The sequence below is a fragment of the Bufo gargarizans genome, chromosome 6 (genome assembly GCF_014858855.1).
Source record: "Bufo gargarizans isolate SCDJY-AF-19 chromosome 6, ASM1485885v1, whole genome shotgun sequence".
Classification (NCBI taxonomy): domain Eukaryota; kingdom Metazoa; phylum Chordata; class Amphibia; order Anura; family Bufonidae; genus Bufo; species Bufo gargarizans.
Genome location: NC_058085.1, coordinates 356,097,772 through 356,115,766, shown reverse-complemented (window position 1 = coordinate 356,115,766; position 17,995 = coordinate 356,097,772). Strand labels below are relative to the sequence as shown.

The following is a 17,995-nucleotide window of genomic DNA, read 5'->3' as shown; positions in this document are numbered from 1 at the left end:
TGGTGCCAGTTTACCCAGACAACCATTTACTTTGCTAAAATAGGTGCTTGTAGGGGGAGGGGTAAAGATCCCTTGTTGGTTAACCTCTTCCAGCCTGGATGGGTCAGACCAGACGCCTTAATGCAGTAGTCTGTAGGCATGGAAAAGGTTGAAATGGAAGGTGTGCCATTGAATTCTTATCTGGAGATCACTTGAGAGGGCCAGTTCTCTGTACAATTAAGCTTTTGATCTAGTTCATAAAAACATCAAGCTATTGACTTTGAAATGCACCCAGCTCACATTTGCTGTCATTCTCAATGGCCGTTCCCTCATTTCCTATGTTACCTCTTCCTTAATAAACCACATTAACATTACTGCCTACAAACACTACCTGGCTCCAGAGATCAGATAAACTTGTCTGTTTCCCTAGCCTTTTCCTGTTTCAGGAACTTGTATGATATACCCTACAATTTTTTAAATGTAGGCCCCCAATTTAATATTGCATTAGTCCAAAACGTATAACTATTTCTAAGGTCCAATTAAGTATTAGGCACAAAGCAGAAAAAAAGATTACTTGGACCAAACAGAAAGTCCTCAGAGATATCCAATTATTTCATTATACTCAAGGTTTCTACTGAAAAAACTTGAAGCCTTCTGATTACATTTCTCCCGATCAGTCTGCGCCTTTAATATCATTTCGATGACTCCAGCATCTTATCTTCAAACAATGAATCCCAAAATGGCTTAACAGCAATCATATAAGACTATCTAATCCTAAAAAGGTACTGATTCAATTACTTGACAGTTCTATCATGAGAGGCCAGCCTACTAGAAATGAACTTGGAGCCAGTAACTTCTGAATTGAGGGATTAGGAGGATGTGACAGTCTCCTGACAATGGAAATTAGAGTAACACCCAATGAGCCTATTGTTCTAGACATTATTATAAGTGTTGGCTCCTTACACCCCACCTTGGACAGAGGGGCTTTAAATATGCCTGAGAGACCATGAGAAAGGTCAGTTGCACATTGGAGGAGGAAGTTGAGGAGACCTCAGACCTGGAAATGGAGAAGAGAACTTATACAGTGGAATGGCTTTCAGTAAGCAGTCACAGGAACATGACCACTACTCCTACTACTCTTCCCACAACGGACTTATTAAAATGTAGGTTGGGACAAACTTTTCCCTATGGGAAGGAACATAAAATCCCATCATTGCCATCCGGAACTGAGAAGCTGAATACAGAAAGCGACTTCAGTGACAAAGAAAATCCAATTGACAACAAAATTGCACTTTATCAAGGTCCAAGCAACCTGCAAGTCGAATACGGTAAGACTATTTTCATTGGCCATTATGTAATATTTATATTTTCTTTGGTCATGGAAAATATAAAGAATAATGTAATTTATTTAACCTCTTCATGTGGTTTATAGCCCCTTTTATTGTTAGGAGATCCTTTTATGCATAGTTATAGTTCTTCCTACTCGCCAGAACTTTAAAGACCTATGGTTGCATGTGTAGCCTCACTGTGCTAGAGTAGCCATTCACAACTTGTGTCTCTCCAGCTATCTCAGCACCACAACTCCCAGCATGTCTTGCTAACCTCATCTGGAAGTTGTAGTACTACATAGGTTGGAGACCATGGTGCCAGATACTGCCAGCGGTGACAGGATATACAGGTGAAACTCGAAAAATTAGAATATCGTGCAAAAGTCCATTTATTTCAGTAATGCAAATTAAAAGGAATTGCATTAATGCAGCTTAAAATTAGAATTTTGTGAAAAGGTTCAATATTCTAGGCTCAAAGTGTCACACTCTAGTCAGCTAATTAATCCATACCCCCTGAGCAAAGGGTACCTCAAAATTGTGACTTTGGGGTTTCATAAGCTGTAAGCCATAATCATCCAAATTATAACAAATAAAGGCTTGAAATATCTCGCTTTGCATGTAATGAGTCTCATATATTAGTTTCACCTTTTAAGTTGCATTACTGAAATAAATTAACTTTGCACGATATTCTAATTTTTCGAGTTTCACCTGCATATTGACAGAATATTGTCAGGGCTAAGTAAATTGGCGGCAGATAAGTATTTTGTGCCTTTGGCCAGCTTAGCAGTCATGGACTGTCTTCATCTCTGCATAGGAGGCTCAGTCACAGATTCCATCACATTTTCTGGAAAAATAGTGCTGCATGCAGCTCAGTTCTTTTTTTTCCTTGCAAAATGATGGACAACCTACCAAATCCCATCATAAGTCAATGGGAACTATTGGCCTTCAATATTGCCAGTTGTGCATTAGATGTATCACATCAAGAATTCTTTTTTTTTTTTTGCATTTTTGCAGAACTAGGATTGCATAACAAATCTAGCTCTGCTACATTCCACCACTACATAAATTACTAGTGCAATATAGATTAAGTGGGTATACAGCAGTAGTGCGTATATACATATAGAGAGTATAGAGTGGTAATACTGTAGTGCAGTGCTCTCTAACCTGTGGCTTTGTGATAGTTTAAAGCTACAACTCCCAGCATTCCCTAGCTGCCTTCATTTATATAACTTCTAAAAAATACAACCTGTTGGAAAAAAATTCCCTCTCCGGTATCTTAATTTTTTTCTATATATTTACAGGTGCTTCCATATCTAGAAAAGCATTTCAGGAGGTATCTGCCAATAGAACATGTCCTGACCAAGAGACATGTCAGCTGTCTGACTCTGACAGTATGAAGAGTCCGGGGTCTATGTCTGAGGAAGAGTCTACATCTAGACCTAGGACTAAGTTCACTGCGGACCAGCTGCAGGAGCTGGAGAAGAGCTTCAAGGAGCACCGCTACATTGGTTCCAGCGAGAAGAAGAGGCTGTCCAAGGTGCTGAAGTTATCAGAGACCCAGGTAGGATTTCTAGAGATGATTATAGCCATTCTTGAAGTAGTATGCATGTCTTAAGTTTTGTAGTTCATCCACCTGTGAACCAATAGCTGTTTTCAGGTTGAAATAAGTGCCTTTGAAGGTTCAAAGGGTGACCATAAACATTAGATTAATGTCAGCCAATTTTGGGCAGACCTCTACCATCTAATGTGTATGGGGTTGTTCCAACTACACCTTGACTGAGAATCTTAGGAGAAAGATGGATCGGGCTGCCAAATTTAAAGTGTAGCTTTCATTCTTTTTTTTTATTTTTGTAATGTGCAGGGGCAGTGATACTGATCATTTTTGTAATATACTTTAATTACTGAAATTGTAAATTTCTATCTGAACAATAGCTCTAAAGTGGCCCATTTTCAGCCTTAGCAACGCTTCTCTGTCTTCTGTTTTCATAACTGTGGAGACTTGCTCAACATTGACTGTTATGTAAACACAAGACAGAGGAACGTTGCTAAGGCTCAAAATGGGCCAATTTAGAGCAATTTTACTGATAGAAATGTACAATTTCATGAATTAAAGTATATTACAAAAATGGTCAGTATCACTGCCCCTATACATTACAAAAAGAAAAAAAGAAAATACAGTTACATTAAACATGCTTGATACTTTTGTTCTCGGGGTGTGTGTTGGGGGTATTCCATTTTCCGAACCAAGCATGTTTCTGTATGGAGGATAGCTTTCAAGAAGTGATGGTTAGTCCACTAAAGAGTCCTATATGATCCTTAATGGGTGTTCCGGCCTCACAGCTTATTTATACTCATGTCTTCTTATTCTCTTCTAGATTAAAACCTGGTTTCAGAATCGAAGGATGAAGTTTAAACGTCAAAGCCAAGATGCAAGAGTGGAAGCTTTCTTCTCTGGGATGTACCTTCCTTATTACAATTACTCAGACTTTCAGGCACCCAGTTCCTCCGTACGACCAGATCTAACAATACCGTTCACCTCTCCGGCACTAGTTCATCCTTATGGAGCACGACCAACAGCGGTCATGAGGCCTGCACTTCATGCCTCACCCATCACCTCGGCAAACTTCGGATCCTACCCATGCCCTCCTATGCTGGTACGCCCTATGATTAACGAGCCAATGAGCCACAGATATAGTCCATATTAATTTTTGGGCTGGACTTTCAATGGACAACTAAAACAAACAATGCACATAATTTATTGTAAGTTATTTTTATTATTGCTGTATTTTTTATTGGTTTTATAAATTTTATAAAATAGAATATAAATAACCAAAGCTTAATCACGATAATGTGAACACAGGTTATTGGTTGCTGTAATGAAATAAATAGAATTTTAAGGTATAAATTTAAAAAGTTAAAATAAATTTATTTGAAATCCAGTTCATGTTTTTTTCAAGTGCATTGGTGTCCAAAGGCCCAGCTGCCACCTACGAAGACCTCATTATAAATGGCTTAGGAAAGACGGGGACAATTATACATTTTGCTTTGGGTCCAGTAACACTTCTGCCGGCAATCTGGTCATTGTTACAGTCATGTATGATTGTAAATGGGAGAAGGGGGAGGGGTAATTACCAAAATGTGCCAGAATGCTATAGCAAAATGTGCCCATGTACATGGCGTGCCCCAAATATTTTTTCAGAATTATTGTAGAAGACATGAAAATGTTGAAAAGTGTGAAGAGGTTTATAAAAGTCCTAAAATACACCTAATTTTACTATATTTACATGGATAAGACTGAGCTGCAGTACCAGCAATGGCCCATAGACAAATGCAATGCTGTTTCTGGGGGGGGGGGGGGGGGGAAATCACTCCCAAAAATTCAGCAGATCTGGTACAGACAATTTAAAGGTTCACTAATTGTTCAAAAAAAACTTTTGATAGGTCATAGAGACATCTAAGGTTTTAATCTGTGGAGCAAGGGGAGAGAAGCATGCGTATATCGTGCTTTCTTTCCTCGCTTTATAGATGTCTGGATCTGTCTCGCTCCAACCCATGCCACGAGGAGAGAGAGCACAATATGCACACACTTCTCTCGCTTCGTTCTAGGGATCATGGGGGTCTCAGCTCTCAAGTTTCCAGAATCAATACCTTTGATATGACCTATCAAAAGTTTTCTAAAAAAAAACTTGTATGTTAAACGGATGCCTCAGACTGATGCCATACAGTGGCATCTGTTCACCATAGAGTTTCCATTGTAACAAAAAAAAAAAAAAAAAAACATACTTTTTTTTACCACTGTAAAAAGAAAGTATACTTTTTTACTGGACTCTGCAGAATACAAGAACAATGACTGCTGCATTTTTGCGTCCGTTTTTTTGTAACATATATGTCAAATAGAGGCATAAAACATGATGTGAACCCACCCTAAGATGGCTGCTAGCTGAACACTCATTCACTCGTCAGCTAGCCCCACCTCCCATGTGTTTGATTTAGCCGAGCATGCATGTGTTCTCAGTAGAGAGAGTGGAATATTCACCTGGAATAATAATACACCTGAAATATTCACCTGGAATAATACACCTACCAAAGACAAACGTACTGACATGGTGGAATCCAGAACGCCTAACCCTTCTGTCCCCCACCATCTGCAGGCGAGGGAGAGCTGGGAGGCCCCTGTGTACACATAAGAGCCAGTCCTGACAAAATTGGTGGATTTGGCCAAAAGATCAACAGTTCCCACACACAGGGCGCCACTTATCTTTATATTGGCTTAGAATCTGGCATCCATGAGAATGTTTTACAGGAATCAACCATAAATATGTCTCTGGCGGGCACAAAATACCTGAACATCAAATATAAACAACAACACACTGCTAATGTAGAAAGCAGATTTTTATTAAAGAATTGATATTTAAAAGACATATATACCACAAATATAAGGACACATAGAGAATGTAAAATACATAGTACATGCCATCCCATACAATAAGGTACAAAGGTGAAGATACCCAAAATTATGTCAACGCCTTCCCGTCGAGCGATATACATGTACAGTGTTACTGAAAAAAAAAACATAATTTTTTTTTTCTTTTTTATTGCTATATTCTGACCACTATAACTTTTTTTGTAGTTACGTATACGGAGCTGTGTGGGGGGTCATTTTTTGCAGAGCGAAAGTTTCAATAAAACATTTTGGGTTGTGTATTACTTTTTGTTCCCTTTTTATTACATTTTTGGGGGGAGGTGAAGAGACCAAAAAAATTTGTGCTGTATGGGATTCATATTTTTCTATTTTAATAGTATGGATGTTTTTGTACACGATGCCCATGATGTTAATTTTTTGTTTAAATTTTGTGGAAAGTGGGGTGATTTAAATTTTTTTTACTTTACTGGTATTTTTATATTTTTATTTTACATTTGCCGCCGCCAGGGTCTCCATAGGAACATATGTGCCACAGCCTTATATCATTCAGGAGGAATGAGTCTGCCAGACACAGTATCTGGCTCCCCTGATCCCCTCTAGGGTGATGTCTGACCACAGTATCTGAGGGGTTAAATGTCTGCCATCGCAGACATTAGCCCTAGATGTCTGCTGTTTACACACAAGAAAAACTATACAAGTGTGGCATGTCCATAATCATACTGTCCCAGAGAATGAAAGTAAGATCGATTTTACCGTATAGTGAACACTGTAAAAAACCAAAACCTATAAAAACTGTGGCAGAATTCATATTTTTTTTTTTTTATTCCACCCCATTTGGAATTTTTTATCCAGATCTTTACTACATCATATGCAATATTAAATGATGGCATTAGAAAGTTCAACTTGTCCTGCAAAAAAACAAGCCCTAGTACGGCTATGTGAACAGGAAAATAAAAAAGTTATGGCCCCGGAAAGTCTGGGAGTGAAAAACAAAAATGCCAAAATCGACCCAATCAGTATCCTAAACCGACAGTAAATAATAATAATAATTATAGTACAACAAAGCCCCAAACACAACACTCAGCAAATATAGGCCAAAGGAGTGCACGGAAATACTGTGAAACAAGTGTGGGGTGTTCCTGTGTGTCCTCCCTTTAAGGCTACATGCACACAAACGTTGTTTGTTTCTGTGTCCGTCCCGTTTTTTTTGCGGATAGGAGGCAGACCCATCCGTGTGCTGTCCTCATCAGTATATCCGTTCTGTAGCCCCGCAAAAAAAATCGAACATGTCCTATTCTTGTCCGTTTTAGGCATTGTTATAATGGATCCACAAAAAAAACAACTGATGGCATACGGATGTCATCCCAGTTGTTTTTTTGCGGATCCGCAATTTGCGGACAGGCAAAACACATACGGTTGTGTGCATGTAGCCTAATCGGAATCCTTCTCTCCTCTGACATCATCGGTTGGGGGAGAGTTAGGAGCTCCCCTTTCACATTACACTTCTGGCTTATGTATGGAGGCCTTTAGGCCAAACTTAACCTCCTTAAAGGGGTATTTCCATCTCAGACATTGATGTTATTTTGCTAGGATCATCTCTGGACAGCAAAGGAACGAGAACCCATCAGTTGTGTCTATTGAAAACTCATTCTTGAAGGGGTTGGTCCATCTCAGACATTGATGGAATATCACTAGGCTATACCGTCAATATCAGGTAGGTTTCTGGGTTCAACTCTCCAAAACGTGGGCCTTGAAGTACAGGAGAGTGCACCATGCAAGCGTAGCCACCCTTCATTGACCCCTATGACCTATTAAGGGTTCCAAAAACAGCCAAGTGCCTAGCTTGGCTATTTTAGGAAGTCCCATAGCTGTGGATGGATCTGTCTCGTTCCTTTGCTCTCCACATGTCTCAGATATGAAGCACCTTTCTTTCGAAATCACTAGTGACACCTCAACAACAAATGAGGCCTATACATCTGGAAGAACACCCACACCAGCAGCGTTATAACAATGTCATATTAACACCTGGCGATTCAATACCCGCTGCTCCTCCAGTCACCACCGAGCTCACACCTCACTCATATGCTGAGTGGTGACACCTCCCTATTCAGGACTTCAGCAGGTGGGTTGGAGTTTTCACACCTTCCAGCTTAGTTATGGTAACTAATTCACATAATGTGAAAGAATAACGCCTCGCTGTACAGTATCTCCATTACCACAACAATAGCGGTATTCACACCTCACCAACAATGCCGCCTGCGAGAGTCCAACCCCAGTTATGTATTCAACATTTCTTCTAGAGATATTCCTCAGGATCCACTCCTATCAGTATTGTTACTATCTATCTAATATATCCTTATCTTTCTATCTATCTATCTTATATCTATCTATCTAATATATCCTTATCTATCTATCTTATATCTATCTATCTATCTACAGGTGAAACTTGAAAAATTTGAATATCGTGCAAAATTCATTTATTTCAGTAATGCAACTTAAAAGGTGAAACTAACATATGAGACTCATTACATGCAAAGCGAGATTTTCCAAGCCTTTATTTGGTATAATTTGGATGATTATGGCTTACAGCTTATGAAACCCCAAAGTCACAATCTCAGGTCCCCTTTGCTCAGGGGGTATGGAATAATTAGCTGACTAGAATGTGACACTTTGAGCCTAGATTATTGAACCTTTTCACAAAATTATAATTCTAAGTTTTATTGCTGAAATAAATTAACTTTTGCACAATATTCAAATTTTTCGAGTTTCACCTGTATGTATCTATTATCTATCTATCCATCTTATCTATCAGGCTATCTATCTATACTCCATATGTCTATCTATCTGTTTATCTATTAATAATTTATCTCATATCTATCTATCGTTAATATTCATCTGTCTGTCTATTTTTTTATCTTTGAAGCTATCTATTATCTATCTATACAGCTACTATCTATCATCTATCTGTCTATTATCTATCTAATCTATCCTTTTGTCTATTAATCATTTATCTCATATCCATCTATTATCTATCTTCTATATCTATCTACCTATTATCTATCTATCTATCTATCTATCTATTATCTATCTATCTATCTATCTATCTATCTATCTATTATCTCTCTTCTATATCTATCTATCTATTATCTATTAATTATTTATCTCATATCTATCTATTATCTATCTTCTATATTTATCTACCTATTATCTATCTATCATTAATATTTATCTGTCTGTCTAATTATTTATCTATCAAGCTATCTATTATCGATCTATACAGCGACTATCTATCATCTATCTGTCTATCTAATCAATTATTTTGTCTATTAATCATATATCTCATATCCATCTATTATCTATCTTCTATATCTATCTATCTATCTTTATTATCATTAGATGAATGTCACTAAACCAGCAAATTCTTAACGTGCATAGAAGTGTCTCAAAATTCCCCTAACAACATATGTCCGGGATAAAGAAGGGTCTGCTCCCTATCCATTTATTCTTAGATGACAGAATTAGATAGTGAAGATCTATCCTAATAAAGGTCATGTCCCAGAAACCCCTTTAAACAAAAAAATCGGAAAACACTCTACTGGCTAAGGCTACTTTCACACTAGCGTTTTAGTTTTCCGGTATTCAGATCCGTCATAGGGGCTCAATACTGGAAAAAAACGCTTCCGTTTTGTCCCCATTTATTGTCAATGTGGACAAAACTGAACTGAACAGAACGGAATGCTCCAAAATGCATTCCGTTCCGTTTAGTTGCAATCCCATACCGGAGAGCAAATCGCAACATGTTGTACTTTGCTTTCCGTCCTGGGATGCGGAGCAAGACAGATACGGCATGACCCCCAATGCAAGTCAATGGGAACGGATCGGTTTTCTCTGCCACAAACTGCCACAAACGAAAACATATCCTTCCTCCTTTGACTTTCAATGGAGTTTCATGACGGATCCGTCTTGACTATGTTATAGATAATACAACCGGATCCGTTCATAACTGATGCAGACGGTCGTATTATCAGTAATGGAAGCGTTTTATCTGAACCCTGCCGTATCTAGTAAAAACCGCTAGTGTGAAAGTAGCCTAAGGAGTTTGCAGCAATGATCTCGTAGAGCAAATTTAATCCATTCTATTTCTTGCACCATTAACCTGTTGGGGACACATGACGTACCAGTACATCATGTGTATTTACGATCACTGCAGTGCGGCGCGCGGTGATCGGAACAGAGTGCCTGCTGAAATCATTCAGCAGGCACTCTGCAACAATGCTGAGGGGGGTCCTGTGACCCCCCGTATCGGCCAATTCAGACCTGCGGTTTGCGGCGTTTCCGGGTGGTTCGGGGGCGAGTGCAGTGGCCATCGGGTCCACGTGCTGCTGCAATGGGGACCCAATGGCATGGAAGGCAGCCCGATGCCTTCCTTAGGCATCAGCGCTGCCTTCCTGTGGAGAGCCTGTGAGATCCAGACCCCTAATATACCTGCTACCTGGTCCTCTGGTGGTCCCTTTTGCTTGGATCGACCACCAGAGGACACAGGTAGCTGTGTAAAGTAGCACCAATCACCACTACACTACACTACACCCCCCCCCCCCCCCCCGTCACTTATTAACCCCTGATCACCCCATATAGACTCCCGGATCACCCCCCTGTCATTGATCACCCCCCTGGAAGGCTCCATTCAGACGTCCGTATGTGTTTTACGGATCCACGCATCCATGGATCGGATCCGCAAAACACATACGGACGTCAAATTGGAGCCTTACAGGGGGGTGATCACCCCATATACACTCCCTGATCACCCCCCTGTCATTGATCACCCCCCTATAAGGCTCCATTCAGACGTTCGTATGTGTTTTGCGGATCCGCAAAACACGGACACCGGCAATGTTCTTTCCGCATTTTGCGGATCCGCACATTGCCAGAACTATATAGAAAATGCCTTTTCTTGTCTGCAATTGGACAAGAATAGGACATGTTCTATAGGCTCTACATACTGTGTGTGAGAAATATGTCTGTAAAAGACAACTTTTTAATTTTTTTTATACAAAGTTGTCACTTTACAGAGGTATTTCTCTCACCCAGCATGGTATATGTAAAATGACACCCCAAAACACATTGCCCTACTTCTCCTGAGTACGGCGATACCACATGTGTGACACTTTTTTGCAGCCTAGGTGCGTAAAGGGGCCGAAAGTCCAACGAGTACTTTTAGGCTTTACAGGGTTGCTCACAATTTAGCCCCGTCCAAAATGCCAGAACAGTAAACACACCCCACAAATGACCCTATTTCGGAACGTAGACACCCCAAGGTATTTACTGAGGGGCATAGTGAGTCCGTGGGAGATTTGATTTTTTTTGCCAGAAGTTAGCTGAAATGGAAACTTTTTTTTTCTCAGAAAGTGTCATTTTCCGCTAACTTGTGAAAAAACTTTTAATCATACATGAACTCACCATGCCACTCCGCTAAGGCTACTTTCACACTAGCGTTCGTTGGTCCGCTCGTGAGCTCCGTTTGAAGGGGCTCACGAGCGGACCCGAACGCCTCCGTCCAGCCTTGATGCAGTCTGAATGGAGCGGATCCGCTCAGACTGCATCAGTCTGGCGGCGTTCAGCCTCCGCTCCGCTCGCCTCCGCACGGCCAGGCGGACAGCTGAACGCTGCTTGCAGCGTTCAGCTGTCCGCCTGGCCGTGCGGAGGCGAGCGGATCCGGTCAGACTTACAGTGTAAGTCAATGGGAACGGATCCGCTTGAAGATGACACCATATGGCTCAATCTTCAAGCGGATCCGTCCCCCATTGACTTTACATTGAAGGTCTGAACGGATCCGCTGAGGCATCTTGCGCACTTAGAAATTTTTCTAAGTTATTAATGCAGACGGATCCGTACTGAACGGAGCCTCCGTCTGCATTAATATGATCGGATCCGTTCAGAACGGATCCGATCAAGCGCTAGTGTGAAAGTAGCCTTATACTTTGGGGGTGTCTTCTTTCTAAAATGGGGTCATTTGGGGGGTATTTATACTATCCTGGCATTCTAGCACCTCAAGAAACATGACAGGTGCTCAGAAAGTCAGAGTTGCTTCAAAATGCGGAAATTCAAATTTTTGTACCATAGTTTGTAAATGCTATAACTTTCGCGCAAACTAATAAATATACACTTATTGGATTTTTTTTTTTAACAAAGACGTGTAGCACAATAAATTCTGACACAAACTTGTAAAGAAATGTAATTTGAACAATTTAACCAGAGAAAGTTAAAAATACACTTTTTTTGTGGCCTATTTTGATTAATATTGGAAAAACGAAAAATCTCAGCAGCAATCAAATATCACCAAAAGAAAGCTGTATTTGTGAGAAGAAAAGGAGGTAAAATTCATTTGGGTGCCAAGTTGCATGACCGAGCAATAAACTGTTAAAGTTGTGAAGTGCCGATTTGTAAAAAAGGGCCTGGTCACTAGGGGGGTATAAACCTGTGGTCCTTAAGTGGTTAATTAAAGGAACATCATAATTCGGCACTTGCTGGGCACCCAGGTAGTAAAGCAACCTTGGAGCTATTGTCTCTTCGTTTTTGGTGGCCAAGGTTGCGTCAGGATGTACTGGATTTTGTGTCTACTTGTTCTACTTGTGCAAGCGGTAAAAGTCTCTCATGCACGTCCTGCAGGGTCTTTATTACCACTCGTCATTCCCAATAGACCATGGACACATCTGTCAATGGATTTCATCACTGACTTACCTTTGTCTGCGGGTAAAACTGTTATCTTGGTAGTAGTGGACAGGTTTAGCAAAATGGTACACTTCATTGCGTTACTCGCACTACCTAATGCTAAGACTCTTGCTCAGGTGTTCATCAGTGAAATCGTGAAGCTTCACGGGGTCCTTCCGATGTTGTTTCGAATCAGGGAACCCAGTTTATTTCTAAGTTTTGGAAAGCATTTTGTTCCCGTACAAACCAAAACCTTGAGACATACCTAAGGTGTTTTGTGTCTGAAAAAACCAAGAGGTGTGGTCATCATATTTACTGTTAGCCGAGTTTGCTATAAATAATCGCCGTCAGGAATCCACTGGCAAGTCACCATTTCTTGGTGCATATGGTTTTCATCCCCAATTCTGTACTTTCAAAGAGGGGGGGTCTTCTGGGGTTCCCGAAGAGGAACGGTTTTCGTCATCTCTTTCATCTGTATGGCAGAAAGTGAAAGCTTACTTGAAAAATATGGGAGGTAAATATAAATGCATGGCTGATAAGAGACGGTCGCCAGGTCCGGACCTAGGAGTGAATGACTATGTGTGGTTCTCTACTAGGAATATTAAATTAAAGGTTCCCTCTTGGTAACTGAGTCCTAGGTTCATTGGTCCGTACAAAATAGTAGCCATAAATTAACCTCGTGGCTTTTCACCTGGAGCTACCTCAAACTTTTAAAATCCATAACGTCTTCCATAAGTCGTTACTCAAAAAGTATGTTCCACCTCTAGAACCGTCACCGCTGCCACCCCCTCCTGTTATTGTTGATGGTAATCTAGAGTTTCAAATATCCAAAATTGTTGATTCTCGTCGGGTCGGCCGCTCTCTTCAAAATCTGGTGCATTGGAGGGGTTATGGTCCCGAGGAAAGAATGTGGGTTCCAGCGTCAGAGGTAAACGCCGACAAGTTAGTTCCGGCTTTTCATGCCTCTCATCCCGAAAGACCTGGTCCTGAGTGTCCAGAGGCCCCTCGTGGAAAGGGGGGTACTGTCACGAGGGTGTAAAGAGCCACGTCTGACTCCGTTATACTCGGGGTCAGGAAGTCGCCGCAGGTGGCTACGCTACGCTATGTCTAAAGATCGCGCTGTTACTCAATGGTAACTTTCTGTGTTTGCCTTACAATCCTTTTGTCTCACTCAGGGATCACCATCTTTCCCTCCTCCCTTGGACAGGGCCTCCATTTTCCCTCACTTTGCGTCATGTATGTGATCGGCACGCCGGTCGTAATATATAATGGAAAATCTGCTAAAAAAGTGAAATTTTGACATTTTGCCTAGGTCCAAATTAGAATCACCCCTTCAAAACAGTATCAATCTAAGTAATATTGGACCGGCACTCAAACATATGGGTTCACGCAGAGCAGTATAGTATGGTAAAATAGTGCAATTTAATAAGGCATAAAATACATAAAAACATAACATACACACAATAGTGGGGTGGATGAGGTAATAGGTAAATTAGCTCATATAAAGTCCATACAATGCAAATAATTGAGTGGAATTGTTAATGTCCCATGTATATACGAATATTTTCTGGAAAATTGATCATATAGAAAAAATCGAAAGGAAAAAATCGATGGCAAACAGTCTTTGACTGAGTACTCACTTTTTTGCGCAGTTCTGTGGCGTCCCACGTGTACGAGCGCTTACCTTGGTGTTGATTTAATCGGATGCAGGCGGTAAAGTATAATTACTTAGTTGACATCATAAAGTTGGATATCCGTATGATCGCATCAATTTTCGCGAGATGAGCTGTTTCTTTTCCTTTTTCTGTTTCGAATAATACAGACTCTGTCAATCGCTGTTAAAGTCGTAATGAAGCTTCGATCTTTTGGATCATGGATTATTGTCAGTCGCCAGCCGTTAGTGAAATCGACCACCAGTCGGTTTTCTTACATTCGTTTCAGATGATAATTTCCAAGGTCTCTTTCAATATTGCATGGCCATGCTTCAAATTTCGGACTCTTTATGAATATCCCATCGATCCCAGACGCGTTTCAAAATAAATCCCTATTTCTTCCTCAGTGGGTTTGTCCATATTCAAGAGTCCAAGACCTTATACACCTGTCTGTTGATTGCTGGGGCAGAACCCAGCAAATCAAACAGAAAGCGCAACACATGGGTCAGGGGTGGGTCAGCACTTGTTCACCACCTCTTTTCTATCAAAAAATCGCATTGCGGTAATGGTGCGTTTTTGATGCGTTTTTTTTGGCATACATGCGTTTTTTGGGAAATAGTTGCAAAATAGCATATTAATAACAACCAATGACTCAAAATCGCAATCCCACTTTTAGTTTTTAAAATAACAATTAAATACAATAGATTGCACATAATATGAAGAATTATCGATAAAATCAATATAAGCACATATACTATAATGATTAGCAAGTTTTCCCACGTACAGAATCATATACTAAAATTAGCATAAAATATAATGAAATGTATAAAAATGTATAAAAATTGATGTATAAAAATGTATAAAAATGGATGTTTCAAAATTTGGAGTCACTTCTACAATGGAGCTGTGTGGGGGTGCCCATCACCAAGGGGACATCCCAGTGCTGATAAACAGCCAGACATGGGATATCCCTTTGGCAAGGGGCACCGCCACAAACTTTTAACCTATTTTTCACAGAAAGCCAAAAATCTCCAATTCGGCATTTAATCCTGCAGGTGACACACTGCCAAACTCAAATATTCACCTAGACTCCCTCCGTGACATTTTTGAAATATAATTGCCTCCCCTCCAGTGTTTATCCACCTTCTCCAGTGCCGCAAATGTCAACCCCCTTGGGTCCTGATGATGGAACTCTTTGAAATGTTTGGAAGTGAAGTGACTCCAAATTTAGAAAAATCCATTTTTATAAATTTTTATACATTTTATTATATTTTATGCTAATTTTAGTATATGACTCTGTATGTAGGAAAACTTGCTAATCATTATAGTATATGTGCTTATATTGATTTTATCGATAGTTCTCCATATTATGTCCAATCTATTGTATTTAATTGTTATTTTAAAAACTAAAAGTGGGATTGCGATTTTGAGTCATTGGTTGTTATTAATATGCTATTCTGCAACTATTTCCCAAAAACCACATGTATGCGAAAAAAAAAACGTATCAAAAACGCACCATTACCGCAAAGCGATTATTTTATAGAAAAGAGGTGTTGAACAAGTGCTGACCCACCCCTGACCCATGTGTTGCGCTTTCTGTTTGATTTGCTGGGTTCCGCCCCAGCAATCAACAGACAGGTATATAAGGTCTTGGACTCTTGAATATGGACAAACCCACTGAGGAAGAAATAGGGATTTATTTCGAAACGCGTCTGGGATCGATGGGATATTCATAAAGAGTCCGAAATTTGAAGCATGGCCATGCAATATTGAAAGAGACCTTGGAGATTATCATCTGAAACGAATGTAAGCAAACCGACTGGTGGTCGATTTCACTAACGGCTGGCGACTGACAATAATCCATGATCCAAAAGATCGAAGCTTCATTACGACTTTAACCGCGATTGACAGAGTCTGTATTATTCGAAAAGAAAAAGGAAAAGAAACAGCTCATCTCGCGAAAATTGAAGCGATCATACGGAGATCCAACTTTATGATGTCAGCTAAGTAATTATACTTTACCGCCTGCATCCGAATAAATCAACACCAAGGTAAGCGCTCGTACATGTGGGACGCCACAGAACTGCGCAAAAAAGTGAGTACTCTACTCATTACAGTCAAAGTCTGTTTGCCATCGATTTTTTCCTTTCGATTTTTTCTATATAATCGATTTTCCAGAAAATATTTGTATATACTGTACAGGTCCTTCTAAAAAAATTAGCATATTGTGATAAAGTTCATTATTTTCTGTAATGTACTGATAAACATTAGACTTTCATATATTTTAGATTCATTACACACAACTGAAGTAGTTCAAGCCTTTTATTGTTTTAATATTGATGATTTTGGCATACAGCTCATGAAAACCCCAAATTCCTATCTAAAAAAATTAGCATATCATGAAAAGGTTCTCTAAACGAGCTATTAACCTAATCATCTGAATCAACTAATTAACTCTAAACACCTGCAAAAGATTAGCATATTTCATCCGACCAATAAAAGAAAAGTGTTTTTAATACAAAAAAAGTCAACCTTCAAATAATTATGTTCAGTTCTGCACTCAATACTTGGTCGTGAATCCTTCTGCAGAAATGACTGCTTCAATGCGGCGTGGCATGGAGGCAATCAGCCTGTGGCACTGCTGAGGTGTTATGGAGGCCCAGGATGCTTCGATAGCGGTCTTAAGCTTATCCAGAGTGTTGGGTCTTGCGTCTCTCAACTTTCTCTTCCCAATATCCCACAGATTCTCTATGGGGTTCAGGTCAGGAGAGTTGGCAGGCCAATTGAGCACAGTAATGCCATGGTCAGTAAACCATTTACCAGTGGTTTTGGCACTGTGAGCAGGTGCCAGGTCGTGCTGAAAAATGAAATCTTCATCTCCATAAAGCTTTTCAGCAGATGGAAGCATGAAGTGCTCCAAAATCTCCTGATAGCTAGCTGCATTGACCCTGCCCTTGATAAAACACAGTGGACCAACACCAGCAGCTGACATGGCACCCCAGACCATCACTGACTGTGGGTACTTGACACTGGACTTCAGGCATTTTGGCATTTCCCTCTCCCCAGTCTTCCTCCAGACTCTGGCACCTTGATTTCCGAATGACATGCAACAGTCCAGTGCTGCTTCTCTGTAGCCCAGGTCAGGCGCTTCTGCCGCTGTTTCTGGTTCAAAAGTGGCTTGACTTGGGGAATGCGGCACCTGTAGCCCATTTCCTGCACACGCCTGTACACGGTGGCTCTGGATGTTTCTACTCCAGACTCAGTCCACTGCTTCCGCAGGTCCCCCAAGGTCTGGAATCGGTCCTTCTCCACAATCTTCCTCAGGGTCCGGTCACCTCTTCTCGTTGTGCAGCGTTTTCTGCCACACTTTTTGTCATGGTCTTACCTTCTTACTGTTCTCCTTCGTTTGACATGTGCTGGCGGCCATCTTGGTTTCTGGGTTTCTTGTAGCCTCCCACCCTGCGGCTTCTCCTTCCCACTGGGAGGAGCTGGATGCCTAGCTCATATATATAGGAGGTCTGTGGCTTCAGTTCCTTGCTTGGTCCTCCTGTGTTCACATGCTTCTAAGACTGCTGCTGCTTCTGGTTCCTGATCCTGGCCTCGTCTGACTACCCCGTTGGTTCCTGATCCCGGCTTCGTCTGACTACCCTGCTGGTTCCTGATCCAGGCTTCGTCTGACTACCCTTCTGGTTCCTGACCTCTGTCTACGCAAGACCCCGCTTCGGTTTAGCCATCCGTTTGGACTTTTGCTCACAGCTTGATTTTCAATAAAGCCTTCTTATTTCCACTTATCTCTTGTTGTACGTCTGGTTCATGGTTCCATGACACTTTTTCCTTCCCACAGACTTCCCACTGAGGTGCCTTGATACAGCACTCTGGGAACAGCCTATTCGTTCAGAAATTTC

The 17,995-nt window shown here is 40.7% G+C and overlaps 1 protein-coding gene across 1 annotated transcript; it reads left to right on the top strand.

Moving 5' to 3' along the window:
- The first annotated feature begins 985 nt into the window (after positions 1-985).
- LOC122942218 (homeobox protein vex1-like) lies at positions 986-4,012 on the top strand. Its single transcript, XM_044299719.1, has 3 exons — positions 986-1,307; positions 2,609-2,868; positions 3,683-4,012. The coding sequence occupies exons 1-3, from the start codon at positions 986-988 to the stop codon at positions 4,010-4,012; spliced, it is 912 nt and encodes a 303-aa protein (XP_044155654.1).
- The last annotated feature ends 13,983 nt before the right edge of the window (positions 4,013-17,995 follow it).

Coding starts and splice junctions, on each gene's coding strand:
- LOC122942218 (XM_044299719.1), top strand. CDS start 986: ATGAGAAAGGTCAGTTGCACATTGGAGGAGGAAGTTGAGGAGACCTCA. Junction 1,308..2,608: donor CAACCTGCAAGTCGAATACG/GTAAGACTATTT, acceptor ATATATTTACAG/GTGCTTCCATATCTAGAAAA. Junction 2,869..3,682: donor TGAAGTTATCAGAGACCCAG/GTAGGATTTCTA, acceptor ATTCTCTTCTAG/ATTAAAACCTGGTTTCAGAA.